A 20,553-nucleotide genomic window follows, 5' to 3' on the forward strand; every position below is an offset into this window, starting at 1 on the left:
CAATGAATCCATAAATAAGTGGAACAACAAACTGGTGTTTCTCTTCCTTGCTCTCTAAAAACCACTAATTTTTTCAGAAAAAGATACGCAAGACGCATTTAGATAGACTCAGTTAGCATTTCAATCCCGGCTCTGCCAATCAATAACTGGTGTGACTTGGGACCAACCAGTTATTTTCCTTTATAAATCTCAATTTCCTCATCTGTAGGAGATAAAGAGTTAGTGTGTATAAAATGCTTAGCAGCATGGCTGGCATGTAAAGGGCTCAGTAAATAGTAAATGTCATTCTACCAGGTGAAGAGGTAGAAGCCACAGGGCTGGGGACTGATTAGATATGGGGAGAGACAGAGGCGTAAGGCAAAGAGGGCCTATGATCCCAAGCTGGGATGACTGAACGATGGGGAGGTCACCAACAGCTGCACAAGTCAACAGGAACAGATTCAGGGGAAATTGAGGCCAATTTTCCATTTGGGGCACAATGAGTATGAAATGTCAATAGATCATCAAGATAGGAAAGACTGGGATCATCAACAAAAGCAGGGTTAGAGCTGCCATTACTGCTTATTGAAAGGGAACCATATGTAGAAAACATAAATGTAATCAAAAGGCCTAAAGTTAAAAAAAATGCTGTGAAAGCAAAAGTGACAAAGAATAAACTATATATCTTTAAAGAAAATAAATACTGGGTGACAAGTGACATCACACAAATGCCACTGGGTCAGAGGGGTGTCCCCACCATGCAAGACACAGGGTCACAAAGAGAGAAGCATTGTTCCTTTGTCTTCCCAGAGCCAAGCCAGGGTTTTCCTCAGGCAGGGAGACCACAGGTGGAGCCCGACTGATCCGATGCACTGAATTTAGGATCCCAGGATTGCGGGACCTCTTGCTTTTCAAACTGTTAAGCATAGTGAGAGCCGAGACATCTCAAGACCAGGACTGTGACTAGCAAGCAGCAGACAAGATGACACAATCCTAGCCTTTCCTGAGAGAAATCTGGTTCAGACCCTCAATGCTGGCTAGTTATCCCTGATCTCCTGAGGACAGTTCCCTTCCAGTCTTTGCTCTTTTGCAACACTACCCTGGGTATCTTGACATACACCTAGGATTATAATGTATGTTGTCATTTTATTTGCTGAGTTAAAGAGGTTCCCATCTTAGTAAGTTTACTTAAGTGAAAACTGTGTTTGTACTACTGACTTTAAAAAACGTGTTTTAGATGGGGTAAAAGAAACAAAACAAGTCCATACTGCTAAGTCAAACTCTTCATTCTGAAGCAGTTGTTCTTGCTAATTAGGATCCTGTTGATGGTGGGTGTATACTAAGACTTGCTTTGATGTAACTTTTCCGGAGTTGGCCAATAAGCTTCTCTCTTCTGTTATCTTTGTACCCTAGTCAGAAGGCATCCATGGGCTTCTGGACAGAGGTCACAATCTGGCTGGCTTCCAGACACCAGTCATTTGGCTGAAAACTTGGCCAGTATGCAAACACCCCAAGTGCATTCCATGGGTGTGGAGACATCCTTGCAAGGCATTTTTCCTTCCCTTTTAGAACATGGATCTCATTCACCTGCGCTTCCAAAAACCCCTTACACGGCCACAGGCCCTACTTTCGGCGCTCATTAGGTGCGAAGGTGGGGAGGCCTGAAGCGGCTTAGCCTGCACTTCATGCCAGTAGTCCTTTCACACGAGTTACTCAACACCTTGGCAGAGACACCTGATTCTCAACCCTCCAGCTCATCAGGCTGCCTACATGATCTGCAGCAATATTATTTCATGATGTGAGTTTCCAGACCAGCTGCAAAAACTAACACATCTTCTTTTAAAAGTGGAAATGTTTTCATAATCTCATTAGGTTTTCCGCTACCACAAAAGCTCATTTTGCACAGCAGGATTTTTTTTCCCCCTCAAAGGATAAATATTTCAAATACAGTACATCCCTCTGGAGAAAAAACTTAAATGGTTCCAAGTCTATAAAGATGGTCTCTTGAGGTCATTACTACTACAAAGGATGTGTGATTAACGAACTGAGGGTGGAGAGGACAAATGAAATGAGGTGTGGCTTAAGTAGTTACACTAAACAAACGTTTAGGGCCGGAACTGAGTAAGGAAAAGGGGGGAAGCAGAGAGAGGGGAAAGTGTCTAAGATTTTCAGGAACAGGATAGGGTGGCAGCAGGGACAAGAACATCAGACTTGGGCAAGGGGATACTGCATGTAATGTTTATGTAGGAAGAAGGTGCAGAAAGGAGAAGGCAACTAATCTATTGGCGTTCAAACTCATGACTCGGCATTTTGGAAATCTGACTACCTTGTTCAAGGGAAGCTCGGTTTCTAGGGTAGACAGATCACAATCCAAGCCAAAAGTTGTTAGGTTTTTCTTTTCCCTCTGCCTCATTAAACAGCCTTAAAACTTTCTCTCTGGCATGGGCTGATTATTGGTGTCCATCTGCACACTTTGTGGTGCTGAGCTGAATGTCACGACCTTAACATAAAGGCTTGTGGGGATTAAGTTGAAAAAAAACCAACTTTGTTCTCATCAGTAGTGACCAGGAGGTATACGGGCATGAGAAATGAGGGGGGAATAATTCTTGTTTCTCTGCAGACAACAAAACAGAAGCAGCTAGTATTAAAGTGGGTTTAAAATACATTTGAAAGAGATATTTATCTGGATTAGCAATGAGACAAAGACCCAGTGGACTGCAGAGGCATGGGATGTGCTCTGCAGGGTAATTCTAAACATCACAGCCTCCCCATAGTGGAGATGAGACAATTCCTGACTTTGCAGAGGTAGATATGGAGGCAGTTTCGGAACAGCCTGGTTAAAAAAAAACCAGGAGCACCAGTACCATATAGGATCTGAGTAGGACAGAATATCCTGATGTCTATAGTGCTATTGAATGTCACATGAACAAGATCCTCTCAGACCTTACACTCAAAACAGAACCTCTAACCATGTGCCATTTTCATACTGCAAAAATTATGCAGAGCTAGAAAACTATGGCTAGTAACATGCAAATAACGGACATCCAATGTGCCTTACACAGGGATCAGTCACTGATAGGCCTTTTCGATCACTAATCACCCTTATGATCATTAACTTAGTGTGAATCTTATGGGCATAAATCTTCAAGGAACAGAATTTCTTAGGGTGAGTTAAGAATACTAATGAGATACACCATGAATAACTGAGGCTGATTCTGATGTAGACTACCCTCCCATCTCTCAATTTTTAAACTCCCTTTGAATGTAGTAAAATCTGAACTGATTAAAATTGCACTATGAACACAAAGCAATCGCATGTGAACAGCTGAGCATGCAGAGCTTGGTGGAGGCCGAGGTTAGGAATATTAGAAGCTCAAGTCTGTTCATCTACATTTCTCTTGGCCTAAGACGTTCTGATTTCATCAGATCTGAAATATTAAAAAACGTACATGTGAAACAAGCCATAAAGCCCTCTGTAGGCTGAACTGCATGTGTGTGCACAGCCATACGTGGGCGGGAAGGGTCCCTAGGCACAATCATCACAGAATCAAGAGTATTTTCTTGGGTGCGGGCAAATTTCACTTTAATTGTAAAAGCCTTCATGTACAGCACATTTGAAAATGAACAAGAGAGCTGTGACCCTTGAATATACGAACATATAAAAGTCCCTTGAAATTCAGGTAATCAAGGTACGGGGATGCCACAAGGGAAGCACCCCTCCCTCATTTTTATGAAGACCGTTTTACACTCGTTTTAAAAGATGACTAGGCATACTTGGGAGTTCAAAGTAGTAGGATGTGTCTTGCAGAGTGAGAAGAAAACCTTTTTTATATTACTAGGTAAATATGTATCAGCAATGCCACTTGACAAAACGAGATGGATATCCTCCTTATATCAGGCTAGGGCAGGACATGTGTGAAAGGCGGCCCTGGGTGGGGATAGGAAACCAGGAGACAGGAATGCCGGTACCATGCTGCCCAAATAGAACAGTTCACCCCGAAATCTGGATGTGACACAGCACTCGATGACCTCAGAACAGGGTGCACAGTGACTGCTCTCTCACTGCCGGGGATTGTCGGAGGGTCTCAATTTAGCCCTGGCCAGCAAATTCAAATCATAAAGGATCTTAAGGATCCATACACATATATGCACTATTATATACCTAACTGGAGCAATGATTCACAATTAACATCCTTGTTTTCATAAGGGTTTCTTCTACACACTGGAGTGACGTAAGAAAAATAGTGTAATTTTTATTTTATTTTTTACATTTTTGAAAGAGGGAACAGAGAAAAAAATGTGACTAATAACTTCCTCAACTTTGGGGCCTAGCATAACAAAACTAGACTTCTCTGACTCAAGGTTCATCTCAATTGTTGAGAAGTTTCAGCGCCCAGAGAAGCCCAGGGAAGCCCCTTGCACTTCACCCCTAAAGAAAGAACTTTACAGTTAAACCTATCAGAGTGCTCAGCTAAAGCATGTCTAAAACTACAGAGGGTTTCAACTAAGCATTACAAGTTTTATTCTAGAACATTTCAGCAACAAATAAGCTCAGTGAGCTTAGTGAGCTCGTCTCAGAAGTGAAATTAAGGAACTATTGCTCTGAGGTCTGAGTCAAGGTCATGCTCAGCTCTGCCCACTTTCAGGCTTAGGCAGACACATAAGGTGGAGGCGGCTCCTTGGCAGTGCCAGTCACAGTGGCATCATCATACGGGGGTAACAGCACCTAAGAAGAAAGAAAGAAGATGAGGGTTAGTGTTGAAAAGTGCACCTATGTTCCTCCCTGAGCTTTAACTTTAATTGAACTTTCATGTAATTAAATGTTTCCCACAACCTGTACCAATTTCAGTTTTTCAGCAAGTGGCTAGACTTTGATGAGAGACTTCTTGAATCTTTGAAGAAGCAAACAAATGGGAAGAGACTCTTGGCCCTTCCTCGGTTTTCCAAAGCTGTTCATATGTGCCTGGGTGTCATGGTACCTGGAGGGCCAGAGGGCTGTGTGAACAGGACTAGGAAGGAGGCAGTGGTGGCTCTGCAGAGGAAAAAGGGCTCTGGAGTGCCATGTCCATCTGCACGCAAAAGTAGGGCAGGCACCTAAGTGACTACAGGAAACACTCATGTGCGATCCGAACAGCAGAGTGGAACACGCCAGGACCTGGGTATCAATCTGGACTCAAAGCCTGGCTCAGCCACACTTTATCAGAGTGGTCTTGGGTAAATTACTTAATCTTAACTTGCACAGCTATAAAACAGGGATACCCGAGATGAGAGGGCTATAAATAAAATACCTAACACACTGCTTGAGGAACACCTGAAATGGCAGGCACTATCTGTAAATGGCTGGAGAAGAACAAACGAGAACAGACACTAACTTAATTGATAACCTCTCTGTTCACATTTCTAGTACAAAAACAATTATTTGTAATTGTTTATGAACTGTCAAGATAAGAAAACATTGAGTGATTTTGGCTTTCTTAGAGTAGAAAACAAGACACAGAGAACAGACTCATAATTAGCCTTTCAAACAGTCAACTAACACTATGTACCTACTATGTGGCAAGCATTGTGGGCACAAGATAATTAAAATAAAACACAGTTCCTACCCCTGGGAATTCAGAGATGAGATGAAATGTTACTCCAAGCACTTTGTGAGAAAAGAAAATTTGCAAATGAAAGAACAAAATAAAACCACATTGTTACCTTTTCTATCATGGACATCACGTAAAGTAGTAAATGTTTATCAATTTCATGCATTTTTGTTTATCCTTTGACTCCTAGAGGAACAACACTAAAATATTTAATTTTTATTTTAAAATTTTGTCATACCCTACACTCACAATCACACACACACACACTCCCTCTCCAGCTTACGCTTCATTACGTATCTTTTTCTACTTCCAGTCTTGAAGCTTCTTGTGGGCCGAGTCCCCATCTTTCTTACCCTCAGTGCGGTGCGGTACCTATCTGATAGCAAGGACCCAGAAGATGCTGGTGGAATAAATTACTGAACCATCATTCAGGTGGTCTTAGAGAATCTATGGTTCATTCGGCGGAGAAATGGAACCTGGCATTCTAGGCATCTGTGCTAGTTAGGGTCCCATCCAGGGACAGAAACTTCCCAGTAATTTCATAAGAGAAAGTTTAATAAAGATTTATTAACAGGGAATGGAGGGGGAAAGGTAAGGTGGAGGGTGGGGGGAGCGTGACACAAAACTCTAACACCTGGCCAGAGCTGGTCCACAGCCAGTAGGTTGAGGCAGGTGTGTGAAGGGCCACCTGCCAGGACGCTGCTGCAGGGTGCTGTGCACCTGCTGCCAGAAGCTGTTCACAGGGCGATGCCACTTGCCCTGGAAACTGCCCGCAAGGAGTATGTTTGCTGGGAAGGCTGTCAAGGAGGTGTGGCTGCTGCTGTCCCCCTCCAACCCACAGGGCACTGCCAACAGGATCAAACACTCCACAGGTGTACACTGGAGCCAGGAGAAGAAAACCCCTTCCTCCTCCCCTGCCCTCCACTGACAAGGCTCAACAGTAGGCTGGCTGGTAACAGAGGAATATTTACATATAACACTCAGCTCCAGTCAGGCTAAACGTGTGGAGCTGCAAAGTGGTAAATGGACAGCTGTCACAGCACCACGCAAGCAAGATCAAGGCCCGACACTCTCCTGTCTGCTTCACGGCCTCTGTCTCAGAAGTGGTGGTAACACTGTGCTTGTGGTCTAAGTCTTTCACACTTCAGGCGTTACCCAAGGTACAGAGTCAAGGCAAATGTTCCATCGTTGCCCTGCAGAAAGGAGTACCCACAATACACTCAGTGTGAATGCCTGCCTGAGGCCAGGAAGCATTTCCAGTGTTCTCCCCACAAGAGGAACAGAGCATGGCATTGCACTCGGCAACGCTAACACAAACCGGAACACGCCCCGTATCTGTGAAGGAGGACAGTCTAGTGGAGCCAGGTGAAACAGGCAACTTGAGCATGACCAGTGTGGGGGTGTGGACAGGATGTTCAAGAAGAACAGACAGGGACAACTAATGTCTGTGGGCAGGGGAGGGGAGTCCCCTCAGGAGGGTAAGTAGGATCAGGCATAGAGTGAAGAGCACACTGCAGGTAGAGAGGAAAGAGCACAGGGAAGGGAGGGAAGCTTGAAACGGAGCACCTTCTGGGACCCGAAGGCTCTGTGGAGGTGAACACTTAGGGGACATGCTGCGGAGATGCAGCTGGCAAGGTGGGCGAGGGTAACAGCACGGAGAGAGACCCTGTGACCACCTTTTGGAGCTTTATCCAGTATCTAGCAGCGGCGTCTCCACCGGGAATCCTGGAGTCGCAGCTTGAACTGAGGAAAATGTGTCTTCTCTGCAACAAAGTCACAGCTCTCCTCTCTGCGGGGACATGTTTGACTTTAAAATTGAGTCCCTGGCATGCATGTGTGAGCACGCACTTGCTATGGTAACTTATAAACAGGGGAAAGGGCTGTCATCAGCACCAGAACATTAAATTCTGCACAAGTGAGCTGCAGCATTGTGTCCGACAACCTTGTTAAACAACCAACTGATTCGTATCTCTCATTACCGCTGGAGAATTATCCTAAAACACAGTGGAGCTACTAAAAAGGGAGAAAAACCAGCCATCACAATCAACTATTTTTTCCTGAGCAAAACGCAACCAACTCTCCAACATGTTCACAGAAGATTAAACACAAAAGTGCTGGAAGTTTGACTTTTGTTTGTCACTATTTCTTGTTAGTTTTTAACATCCTCATGACTTTTCCACTCAAATACTCTACTACCTTGGACCCTGGTGAGAAGCTTCTCCTCTCACTACAGTTTCTGACACTCGCTTGTCCTTACTTCCCCATTACCACATACTACATGCCGACTGTAAAACAGCCTTCACATGACTCAGTCCTCAGGCTTTTGGACTCCTTTTCAGTGAAAAGTTCTCCAAATGAAACGGGTTTTAAATTCTGAAGGGGACAGTGTCACCTCTTCTAAAAGATGTTAATATTATTGGTGATCTCCTAACTTTGATTTCTAGCATCTAACAAAATCAATTTCTTAATTTTTTCTATTTTACTGTCTAAAAGCTTCGTTTTTTTCGTAACATGTCATTTAGCTACCATGTCTTTACGTGTTTTTCAGTGTTCTTGTGATTAAATTCCAGTTTCATAACATTGTGGTCAGAGAAGATGCTTGGTATTATTTCAGTCTTCTTAAATTTATTGAGACTCGTTTTATGGCCAAATACGTGGTCTGTCCTAGAAAACGTTCCATGGGCACTTTAAAAGTATGTATGTTCTGCTGTTTTAGGGTGAAATGTTCTGAACACATCAATTAAATACATTTGATCTAGTGTGTTAAGGCCACTGTCTCCTTGTTGATTTTCTGCCTGATAGATCTATCCATTGAAGTCAAAGGGGTGTTAAAACCCCCAACTATGACTCTATTTCTCTCACTCTCTCCCCTTTATGTCCATCAAGATTTGTTTCACATATTTAGGTGCTCCTGTGTTGGGTGCATAAATGTTTTCTAGAGTTACATCCTCTTGTTGGATTGTTCCCTTCAACATTATGTAGTGTCCTTTGTCTCTTAGTATAGCCTTGGTTTTAAGTTTATTTTGTCAGATATAAGTACCGCTACCCCAGCTTTTCTTTCTTTTCCATTTGCATAAAGTATCTTTTCCCATCCCTTTACCTTTAGTCTGTATCTTTTGATCTGAAATGGGTCTCTTGGAAGCAGCATATATATGGTCTTGTTTTCTTATCTGTTCAGCTACCCTCTGTCTTCTGGAAGCATTTAAGCCATTTGCACTTAAGGTCATCACTGATCACTGATGTATGTATGTAGTGCCATTTTATTATTAAGACTATTTTCCTCCGTTTTTTTCCCCTTCTCTTTTTCTTCTTCAAGCAAGCCTTTTAACATTTTGTGCAGTACTGGTTTGGTGTTAACAAACTGTTAGTTTTTTCTTGTCTGGAAAGCTCCTTATTTCTCCTTCGATTTTAAATGATAGCCTTGCTGCATATAGTAGCCTTGATTGTAGGTCCTTGGCTTTTCATCACCTTCAGTATTTCACATCAGTTCCCTTCTGGCCAGAAATGTTTGTTGAGTAATCAGATGCTTGTCTAATTGTGTTCCTTTGCAGGTAACTACCTGCTTTTTTCTTGTGGATTTCAGGATTCTCTCCTTGTCTTTAAGCCTTGTCATTTTAATTATGTGTCTTGGTGTAGGCCTCTTTGGGTCCAACTTGTTTGGGACTCTGAGCTTCCTGGACTTTCATGACTTTTTTCCTTCACCAGATTAGGAAAGTTTTCAGTCATTATTTCTTCAAATAGGTTCTCTTCTCCTAGTAGTCACATGATGTGAATGTTATTACACTTCATGTTGTCCAAAATGTTTCTTATGTTTTCCTCATTTTTTAAAAATTCTTTTTTCCTTTTGTTGGTCTTCCTGGGTGTTTTTCCTACATTGTCTTCCAAAAACACTGATTCTCTCCTCTACTGTTTATTCCCTCCAGTTTATTTATTTCAGATATTGCATTCTTTGTTTCTAACTGGCCCTTTCTTATGGTTTCTATGCCCTTTTTTGTGCTGTTGAGTGTCCTTATACTCATTGTTCTAAACTCTCTATTTGATAAATTGCTTGCCTCCATTGCATCTAGTTCTCCTGGAGAATTCACTTGTTCTTTCATTTGGCTGCTTCTGTGTTTTCCATTTTAGTTGTTAAACCTATCAGTTGTTAAACCTATCAATTGTTAATCTATTCAAGCTATAATCAGCAGAAGGGCTTAAGCATCCCAGGGTGGGGCAGAGTTATTCCTGTAGGTAGGGGTATTGCTTCTCCTTATGCTGATGCCATTCAGAGGGGAGCGCTCTGCCTGAGAAACATGACTTCTGCAGTATGGGGAATGCCTCGGCACAAGAATCCTGGTGGCCGTTCCTTCAGTTCTCCCCAGAGCCACCAAACCCAGACTTTCCTCAAGTGTCTCAAGTCCACTCTGCCCTCCCTCTGCCGGAGGCCAGGGTAAGTGGTTGCAAAATAAATTTTGTGTGTTGGCCCTTTAAGAGGTTATCTTGAGTCTCCAGCCATCTCTCCCTGGCAGCTTGGGTATTAGATCCCACACTTCTCAGGGGGAACCCCCCGGGGCACCAAAATATCCCTCTCACACTTCAGCTGCCGCCCATGGGAGCCCAGCCTGCCCTCTCCTATCTCCTACACACTCCGTACCAGTCACATTGCTGTGAAATGGTTTCTTCTGTCTGTCCGTGGTGGTTATAAGGCTTCTCTTCAGTTAGTGTTCAACTGGTTATTCTGGATGATTTCTCTTATACAATTTAGTTGTAAATCCATCTTCATCCAGTACTTTTGTATGACAGTTACAAGCTTCATTTTTTCATAGCTATAACCGAAATACAAACTTCCATATTCTGCTGTGTAAAATATAATCCTTTCTTCCGCTTATAATTTTTATAGTGACTAAGACATTTTATCAAGTGGCTATACCCTTATTTAACCAAACTAGTCCCTAATTATTAGACAATGAGATTTGGACACTTCTGCTGTCAAAAACAACGCTGCATAAACATCTTTGTGTGTGTGTGTATATTTACTATTCCCTTAAGATATATTCTCAGAAACCTTTCTTAGAATGTTAAAAAATAAAATAAAATTCAATGTCTCTTTGGTCTCTAGAGTGAAAGTCAGTATAAACTCTATTTTGGACATTTGTGATAAATAAGAAGTCAAGTTCTATGTGTGTTTTAAAGTAAAATACAGTTAAAATACAGGGTGATTTTATCCTCAATTCACTGTAAAACAAATACAAATTGTTCTCACTTGCTATTATAGAAGGATTCCAATTAATCACCTGATTGATATACTCTTATTAAGGTTCACAGCGAAAACTGGGTTTATTTGAAATGTTCTTCTATAAAGTTTAGGTTTCAAATATCTATGATGTTGATCTGACTGTTCCAGAGGCTCTCTGGATAAAATAACAGTTACATTATATGGGTAAGAGATAATTTCTAGCAGATTATATATTTTTAAATGCCATATTTTATTGATGGCAGGAAGAAAAGAGGAGTTAATGTCATTCATTGTCACCTTGAACTGTGGAACCTATTAAAGCAGGGGAAAAGCTTTCAGGAGGAAATCTCAGGGGACACCCAATCCATTCTCATCCACAATACCCTTCTATTAGAACCATGTGCACATATGAAGATATAGGAAAATGCACAGCGCTGAGCTGTTTTATATGTGAGGCATGTTTAATATACATGAATCCAAAACTTCCAGAGCTGAAAGAGATCTTAAGAGCCATAACTAACCTTTCAATGAAGCCCCTTCACACCATGTCAGAAAGTTAGTTAGAACTTTCCTGAAGAACCTGCAGAGTGATGACTGTATTTTCACCTTAGTAACTGTCCTTTCTCAAGTATGAAAGAACTTCTGAAATTTAACTGACTTAATATGTCTCCTGAATTGAATCCTCAATTTTGTTCATTTCCTCCCCTTTTAGTCAACTGAGAATTTGTTTGTGGCTTTTTGACAGCCTAGGGTCAGCCTTAATTAATTTTGAGACCCTCAGATAAATTTGCAGGACAATGGTCGCTGAGGAGATAACATGCCTTGACCAGGTCAGTGACTTTTTCCTTAACTGTGTTTTTCAAAAGAAAGATCACACATAGCAAAATATTTTTTGAAGTCAAAACAATAACCCGGTATATAATGTTCCCCAGGACTGGCATCTACAGTATGACATGGCTTAATAGACTTGATTAGTTTAAACTTTTCCTATTACTCCTAAGTAGTTAGAAACTGTTCTACATTAATAAGACTATGATTCTTTTATTTGAAATCATCATTTTAGATGCCATTTTCACTAAATATTAATCACAATGCCTTTAAAGTGCCCCAATTTCAAAGGAATCAGGTTCCCTACTGTTAGACTTAACAAAATGCTGGGTACTATTAGCAAAACAAAGCTGCACAGATTAAAATAATTTTTAAACCTCAATTTGTGTAAATTTTAATGTGAAAGAAATCTGTTTCTATAATATATATAAATATATGTTTAGTATTTTAATACCTTTTTTCTTTTAAGGCCAAATTTTGACGGAGGTAGGGGAGAGAATGTGGTATTAGTAATACGTATCCAGAATGTAAATTCTACAATGTTCTGAAAGGAAGGTTGCATCTCCCTAGGGGACCCAACCATGCGCTTCATCACTCAAAGAACCACCTTAGGATATTTTAAATTTTTAAGGAAAATAACTGTTAAAGACTCTATACTAGCTACTACTTTTATCTGGACCTGAGTACTTAATGAAATGAACAGTTAGGTATTTTTTTGGCATAAGGGTGCATTAACGAAATACCAAGACTCTAAGCCATCTTATTAACAGAGTTTGTGACCTTTTCATCTTAATCATTTCTTTCAGAGGTTTTGTGCTCTGATTTGGTTGGGAAACTGCAGGAGAGATTAACTCATGGAATGATCTTCAATATCTAATAATTCTCTTCTATTTGGAAAAATATGTGTTATCTATGTCTGGCTAATAATATATGTACTGTTTTAGAAGGGGAAAACACACTTATTTTCTACCAATGAGAGCCCCAGTATCTTTCCACAGAGGCCACCCTGAGACTGTTCTGCCTGGGACAAAAGCCATCTGGCCTAATATTTGATAGGAAGTGAAAGACACAACTTGTTTTTTCTGTGTAGATTCCAAAAAAAAAAAAAAAAAGACATGGACAAAAGATAAGCATACATTATTACACTCTATGAGGATCTTAATATGGCAACTATGAACACCAGGGAAAATGACAAAACTAGATCATTCTAACCCCAGCTGAGAATGTCAATGTGAGGCTCCAGTATATTTATACTGACTCCTTCAGTTATAGTTAAAACAATCTTTAAACATGAAGAGCTCTGCTTTAAAAGACAGAAAGAGAGGGGGGGGGGGAGGAATCTATTCTATAGTCCCAGAACTCCAGATTAAGGTCTCCACCAAAAGAAAGCTGTACTCCCTTGAGAAATGGCTGATTCCAGGTCTGGGACAGGCAATGTACAAGACGAGGGTAGAAACCTTGTCATACATACAGCAAGGCGGCTATCAAAGACTGTGTCAAAAGATCTGGGTTCCAACTGGTCAAAAATGGTATAATTTGAGCAAAAATAAGTACAGTAACTAAAATGTACCAGTCTTCTAGAGAAAGCTTTTATTTCTCCCTCTTTGAAAGTTTCAAAATAGGTATTAATAATAGGTTAAGTTTTACTTAGGTTTACTGATAAAGTTGATCAAAATAGTTGTACTTTTTAGCTGGACCTCTCCAGCTCTTCTAATAGGCCTCTGTTATTACTTAAAAAACACACCTCACAAAGAAATCAAAAACCAAACAAACAAACAAAAAACCCCATCCTTCACTGGTCACCACTAGAAAATGATGGACCAACTCATCATTTTGAAAACTGATAAAGGGAACAAAACCAAATATATTTATCCATGTCACAAATGCTACTGGGTAACCAACTAGTACAGGAAGGAAAGCTTCTCTGTATAGAAGTATTCCAGCTAATAAATGAAAAAGAAATGATAGAATGTCATAATAATGTGACCCCCTAAAGAATCAATCAATCTAGGCATTAGGTAGCAATGGCTGCTGACATCCTGGAAAGAGAGAATCAACCAGGTATTATCTGCCTCCTGGTGGAAGAACAAATAATCAACTATGAAATAATCTTGAAAAAAAGTGAGAATATGGGAACATAAATATGGGAAGCTTCAAGATCTAATTTACTGGAAATATCATACAAAGAACTACAATCAGGAAAATCTAGTCTGTGGGAAAACTAGTTTCTTTAATCAAAAATTATAGAGATTTAGCCCTGGCTGCTGTGGCTCAGTGGATAGAGCGTCGGCCTGTGAGCCAAGTGTCACTGGTTTGCCCAGTCAGGGCACATTACTAGGTTGCACGTCAGGTCCCCAGTTGGGGGCGCGAGTAAGAGGCAACCACACAGTGATGTTTCTCTCCCTCTCTTTCTCCTTTCCCCTCTCTCTAAAAATAAACAAATTAATTAATTTTTGAAGTATTTTTAAAAAATATTATAGAGATTTAAAATATATACAGCGGTGCGAAGTAGATTTACAGTTGTTCATATGGAAAAATAATACATTAATGAATAATAATACAAAAATAAACTGGCATACTCACAACTGTAAACCTACTTTTGCCCACTCCTGTATTGCTCCATAGATCCTGTTTCAAATTAACTGCTAAGAAAATTATGACATTTATGAAACAATTAGAAATCTGAGTACTGGATATTTTATGATATTAACAAATTATTTTATATATAAGTATGTTTTTAAAAATAACCACAATACCATTACATGTTTTGTTTTGAATTTAAATACTGTCAGAAAGCTGAGACCTTCAGGTGTTGCTCTAGTCCTGTATTTAGGAATGAACTATCAATAATACAACTGAGCTATGAGAAATGATAAATCTCTTTTTTCCAAGAATACCATTCTTCAAAAAAATAAGAGAAAAAAGGCTCATTGGGAACTCTGACAAAGTAGTAACATTATCAGCAGCAACTCAGTTTCCTTATCTTAAAAACAGCAAGTTGATACCAAATGACTCAGGAGATAGCAACCAGCAACTACAACAACCAATCTCTGGGCATCTTCTGTCAACACACCAGGAAACAACCTCAGCTGGCTAGTCCAGGGCCCCAAATCCTCGCTACTACAAACTATTGCCAAGCTGGAACCCTTTCTGAAGAAAAGAGTCTATTATTAGAAGAGCTGGGGATGCCCCATTAAAAAATATAACTATGTAGTTTATGTTAGCCTAAATAAAACTTACCTGTTAGTCCATATCTAATTTTGAATCTTTTACAGGGAAAAATATTAGTTGCCTCTACAAAGTTAATTAGATGTATGTTAGGAACTTAATGGTTCTTAAATCCTCTAAAGAACCTCGATTCCTACAAATTTCACAGTATCCTTTGATTTAAAATTGTACCCTGTGGGGAGAGGCTGGAAAAGGTGAAGGAATTAAGAAGTACAAACTGGATGTTCAGGGACAGTGGGGATGTGGAGTGCAGTACAGGGATCACAGTCACTGGTATTTCAGTAGCTAAGTGTGGTGTCAGATGGGTACGGGATTTTGGGGATGATCATTTGGTGAGTAGGTTATGTGGTGTCTGGTCACTGGGGTGCACACCTGAAACTAGTGAAGTCTTATACTGTATTTGTAAAAAAAGTAAAAAATAAAAGTGTATCGTACAATGTGTATCTTTTTAGCTCTTCCCTTTGGTTCTATTAAAAACTGACACAACTCATAAGAAAGCACTGGGGAAAAAAAAAAAAAGCGCCGTCAAAAGTATATCAAAACAAACACATGCTATATGGACATTACCTTTTTTGAGTAACTTCTAGAATATTGTAGCTTTATAAGTCCTATACATCATGACATCTTGCTTGTTTACTATTGGTCCTTCAAACTCAAAAAATCTCAAACTGTCTAGACTTTTAAGGAGTTAAGCAGGACAATAAATGTACAGATTTTTGTTTTAAAGAAAAAGAGAAACTTATAGTAACTAAATACCCAAAAATTCAGAAGGTAAAATTCTTTAAGCCAGTAATTTTATCAAAATTACAATAATTTTAAAGTTTTACTGACACAAGCAAAATTCTTTAAAAGAGCTGAATAGACATGTGTTTACTATAATCAGTGCATAGAATTCTACAGACCCCCAAAAAGGGCACCTTAGCATCTGAATATGCTGGGTTTTGTGCCTCTGATCATGGCAAAGCCTCTTCTTAAACCACTGCCCATGCACATAGTTTATTCAACTCAATCAATGTTTGGTGAGTACTTAGGAAAACTGTTCACATATAACAAGCTTTCTCTCAGAAATCCCAGAGAGTTCTCAATAATATCAGCTTGTGTGTGTGTGTGTGTGTGTGTGTGTGTGTGTGTACATGCTTCTTTATTACAGCATTAAATATCAAGCTCTAGTGGTGACACTAATGATTACAATGTCAAGCAGTGATGAGCATAAATGATATTTCAAGATATCTGCAACAACTCTTTTACATGAAAATATTTTTGATTTCTGTTGATGACAAAGTCCTTATGTCAAAATGATACATCACATATGTATGCCATTATGGAATACAATGGGGGATGGAAAATGGGCTATAAAAAATCAGGTAGTGGTATTAGGATGGCACGGAAATTTTCTGTTTCTGAATTATAGGAGAATGTAACATTTAATTTGGAAGGAAAATGCATTTTTATTTTCATTATCTTCTAATGCATCTATATATTTAATATAAAGTTTGAAATGGTTTTATTCACATTGTATATCAGGGAAGTAAAGGCAGGGACAGGTTCAATTATTTCAGTAAGGTCAAAGAGTGAACAAGTCACCAGAATTTCAAACACAAAGCGAAATATAAAACTCTGTTCTAGTTTAGATTTGACGTACTGTTCACATTTACCGTTCATCTGTCCTGTCCTTCTATCTCCTGCAATAGTATGCATTTCCACCCATCCTACACGCTCACCCCCATTCTTTTCATAGCCATTCCTGTACAGAGCACGTGCTGAGTGCAAAGGTGGTAGACACACAGGGAGGTTAGTACCTGGAGGACTTAAAACTTTTATCTTACCATGATCCTGACAGTTTAAAATACTTTACATAAAGTGAAAATGATTTCTATGACTCTTCCAATGAAGGCATGTTTTCCAAAACCGTATCTGAGAGGCTTAAAAAATTTAAGCATAAACAACTAGTACAGAACAGAGCGCATCTAAATTCTCTTAATAAAGTTTTCATACACAGGGCAATTTTTAAAGACAAACCTCTGCATTCTTATTTCTCTACATGTAATATCACATTTCTAGGTTTAATTTCACATCAAGTGAGATAGTATAGTCATACTATGCAGAATTATATACAATGGTTTAATAATCCAGGTTTAAGGTACATAAATAAAGTACATGTATTTTCTATCTGTAACAGTTTTTAAAACAAACCAGAAGTTAAGCCATTTGGATTTTAATAAAGTTTAAGGAAAATGAAACTTATTTCATTCAACTATGAATCATGTGCTGCCTAAGCAACTCATGAATATGTCTCAACAACATTAAAAACATAGCCAACAACCCTGACTGGTGTAGCTTCGTTGGGCAATGTCCCGGAAAGTGAAGAGTTGCTGGGCAGGGCACATGCCTTGTTGCGGGTTCCGTCTCTGGTCTGGGAATATACACGAATTTCCCCTCCCTCTCTTTCTCCCTCCCTTTCCCTTTCTCTAAAACATAAACAAAATCTTTTTTTAAAAAAAGTATCCAACACCAGAAACATTTAGAAGCCATTACACAGCTGATGTGGAGAGACTGCCACGGTAAGTGACATGGCACCTACCGTAGTGTCATTGCTGGTAACATACACCAGGACGTCAGAGGAGTTCCTGCCATTGATGTATCGGTAGCAGTTCCAAACACAGCTAATCAAGTAACCCTGAAAGTGAGTAGTGATTATTAGATCTTTCATTTTCCAACTTCAGAAAATCTCAAATATTTAAGAATTGCAAGTTCAAAGCTCAACAATCATTTGAGAATTTTCTACTTATTAGCAGCATGGATTCTAATGATATTTTAACTATCAGGTTTACAAAGAAGAGAAAGGATAGCACGCACATGATGAGAGTAAGAGGACACACTGCTGATGGGGGTGTGAAGGCATTCAACTTTTATGGAGATCAGTTTGACAACCCATCAAGAATCTTCAAATTATGCATACCTTCTAATTTTAAGAAATGTATCTTGAGGAAGATGTATATATACAGAAGACGTATTTAAATTTATTCACTGCAGCAATATTAACAACTGAAAAGGTAGACACTGCCTCAATGTCCAACAATAAGTAATTAATGATAAATTCACATAATAAACTTATAAGATGATCAGGATATATTTTGTTTTAAAAACAAATCATAAACATTGTAATAAATGCTGCAGCATACAATATATACACTACATAATGCATAACATTTCATTAATTTATTCTCATCCTAACAGATTTTAGAATAACTCCTGACTGACCTATGGAAGTCTGATTAGTGTTTATCTCTCATGTAAGTAAGAGAAGGAACAGAACTGAAGGAAATCAAAAAGCAGTTTAGACATCTAAATCAAGACAATGAGCTAACTGAAGTTTGTTTACTTATTTGGCATTCATGAGTACATTTAAGAATATTCAGGTAGTAAGTAAAATCTTCATTCTTACCTTGAAAGTCAAGACGATGCAGATAAACAGAAGAATAATAAGGACCAAACAGGTAGAATTCACTGACATGATATCATCTCTGTAGGGAAAATCAGGAGGCTGCAAAAGAAAATTTCATTTAATCATTCAGGATTATGTTCACTAGCCAAAAATCACATAGGCCTGTCAGAAAATAATCAGTTAAAGCAGAGAGCTATTAAAGACCCCTACAGAACTTCTAGCCTACCTCTACTAATGAAAAAGCTACATATGGTGTGGTGAGGAGGGGCTAGTCTGTTCATAATTCAGGCAATAACTCTCAAAAAGAAAAATCAGAAGAAGATTCATGCATCAGACCCAAAAACATACCTTTGCCTTCCTACTATACAAAAAGCTAAAAGGCAGTAGTCTTTATATACCTCTGCCATTGGAATTTCATGCAAATTCTGAACCATTCTGAAGAGCGTGTGCAGGGCAAGGGGGAGAAACCTATTATAATAGTGTCTTCTTTATATAGAGCATTTCTGTTGATATTACTTCTCAAAGAGCAGAATCTTTTAACAGTAGGTATTTACAGCACTGGGAAAAAAAAAAAAAAAAGGTTCTGCCATCTGCCCATACTGATTAACTACCAGGTCAAAAAAAACTTTTTAGGATGATCAAAATTGGCTACTATGGTTAGTGGAAGGGACAGAACTTCACCATGCAACACCTGCATGGTGCTGAGAGAAGCCCTGCATTTAAGTGGCCAAAGCAAGTGTGCAGACTGGCGGCTCACTGCAACTGCCACATTTGATCTCTTCTTCATCAGCCAGTGCTGTGTTTGGATTCCATAGTAGCAGTATCCTGAGACACAACAAAGAAGTTCCAAATGTGAAGGAAGAATATAGAGAAAACTCGCGACTCACGTGCTTGGCTCCTCCTCCCCAGGGTGAGCACCACTCAGTGATGTTTAGAGTCTCTTTTCACTTTGGGCAAAATTGAGAAAATCTAAACCTTTGTGATCAACTGGTTTCCTTTTCTTGGAGCCTGAAGGGTTTCTGAGTACTTATGGTAAAGGGTAAGAATAAAGCCAATTGCTGTTCACAGGGCCAACATGAAATCTTGTTTCTACGTCTAATAAAAAAAGGGGGGCTGGGTAATAAAGGGGAATTATGTGACTCTTTCCATAAAGATCTTTATACTCTTCCCCCCAGAAAAGTGATGAGTTTCTGTATCCAGCTGAGACCCATAAGATGAGAGGCACAGCTTATTTTAACTACATTTTAAAACAATCCACATAAACAAAAAAGGCATTAGTGCAGTGGGTGCTTTCCCTCACCCTTCTCAGACAATAGTCTCTCTGGACTCATTACATCTCAGCTTGTCAAGAAGGGCCTTAAAATCAGTGGCTCTTTACCGATCCTTTCACTACTGTCTCTTAGGCATTGTGATAGTCTGCAGGCTTCACTCTTCCAGCCCAAACTGATTTTGATTTGTGATTAAATAAAAGCAGGTGATTTTTAGAAAACAGATTATTACAATTACTGTCAGCATTACCAATATTATCATTTTACTACCAGTGGCTTTAAAGCAAATGAGTACAGTGACTGAACAATGAGGGGTATAATACAAAGTCTAGGTAGTACTCTCAGTGTTCTGAACACTTGCTTACACATTAGGCTCTGTGCTCCTATTCATAAATCTGCACTATGTGGGCTGTAGCACATAACACACTCAGCCACCTCACATGACAGGCTATGCAGAGATCAGGATTCCTCCACACTTCCAAGGTTGATTTTAGGACCCCAGCACCAGATTATCATTACAGAGTAAAAACCGAAGTCTTTAAATACAGAGGATTCTGTACAATCTGTAGGTTTACAGTTGTTCATATGGAAAACAATAAATAATAACGCAAGAATAAACTCTGTGTTTTGCGTACTCGCAACTGTAGACCTACTTTTGCCCCGCCCTGTATAAACCTCCTCATGCACCAACATTTGGGTGTACCACAAGGGATAACATAAATGTAGCACATGGAAACACACAAAAATTTTCTTGACACAATGTTCTACCAAAACACGGACCTGTCTTCTCAAAGAGAAGTTATTACCAACAAAAATGGCATCCACAGCAACAAACTAGAAGATACTTTTAAGGAGCTCAACAGTGGCGGTTTTCAGTCTAGATCTGCCGAGTACCAATTACATGGTCTGAGCATGATTTCACAAGATCACATACCTCGGCTGCCGCATTTCTTCTTCTCCCTCCACCCACTTTTCTCCACTGAACTTTTAACCTCCACTATT

The 20,553-nt window shown here is 39.5% G+C and overlaps 1 protein-coding gene across 1 annotated transcript in view; it reads right to left on the reverse strand.

The window, feature by feature from the left end:
• Positions 1-4,207: 4,207 nt before the first annotated feature.
• Positions 4,208-20,553, reverse strand: part of LAPTM4B (lysosomal protein transmembrane 4 beta) — a 51,235-nt gene continuing 34,889 nt past the window's right edge. Inside the window, exons 5-7 of the mRNA XM_090283535.1 lie at positions 18,284-18,382; positions 17,420-17,515; positions 4,208-4,705 (exon numbers count right to left, since the gene is read on the reverse strand). Coding sequence (XP_090139661.1) covers positions 4,628-4,705; positions 17,420-17,515; positions 18,284-18,382 — 273 coding nt within the window. The 3' untranslated portion in view covers positions 4,208-4,627. The remainder of the gene's footprint in view (positions 4,706-17,419; positions 17,516-18,283; positions 18,383-20,553) is intronic.

Source organism: Furipterus horrens, unplaced genomic scaffold (assembly GCF_987537825.1).
Source record: "Furipterus horrens unplaced genomic scaffold, mFurHor1.1.pri manual_scaffold_7, whole genome shotgun sequence".
In the NCBI taxonomy this organism is placed as follows: Eukaryota; Metazoa; Chordata; class Mammalia; order Chiroptera; family Furipteridae; genus Furipterus; species Furipterus horrens.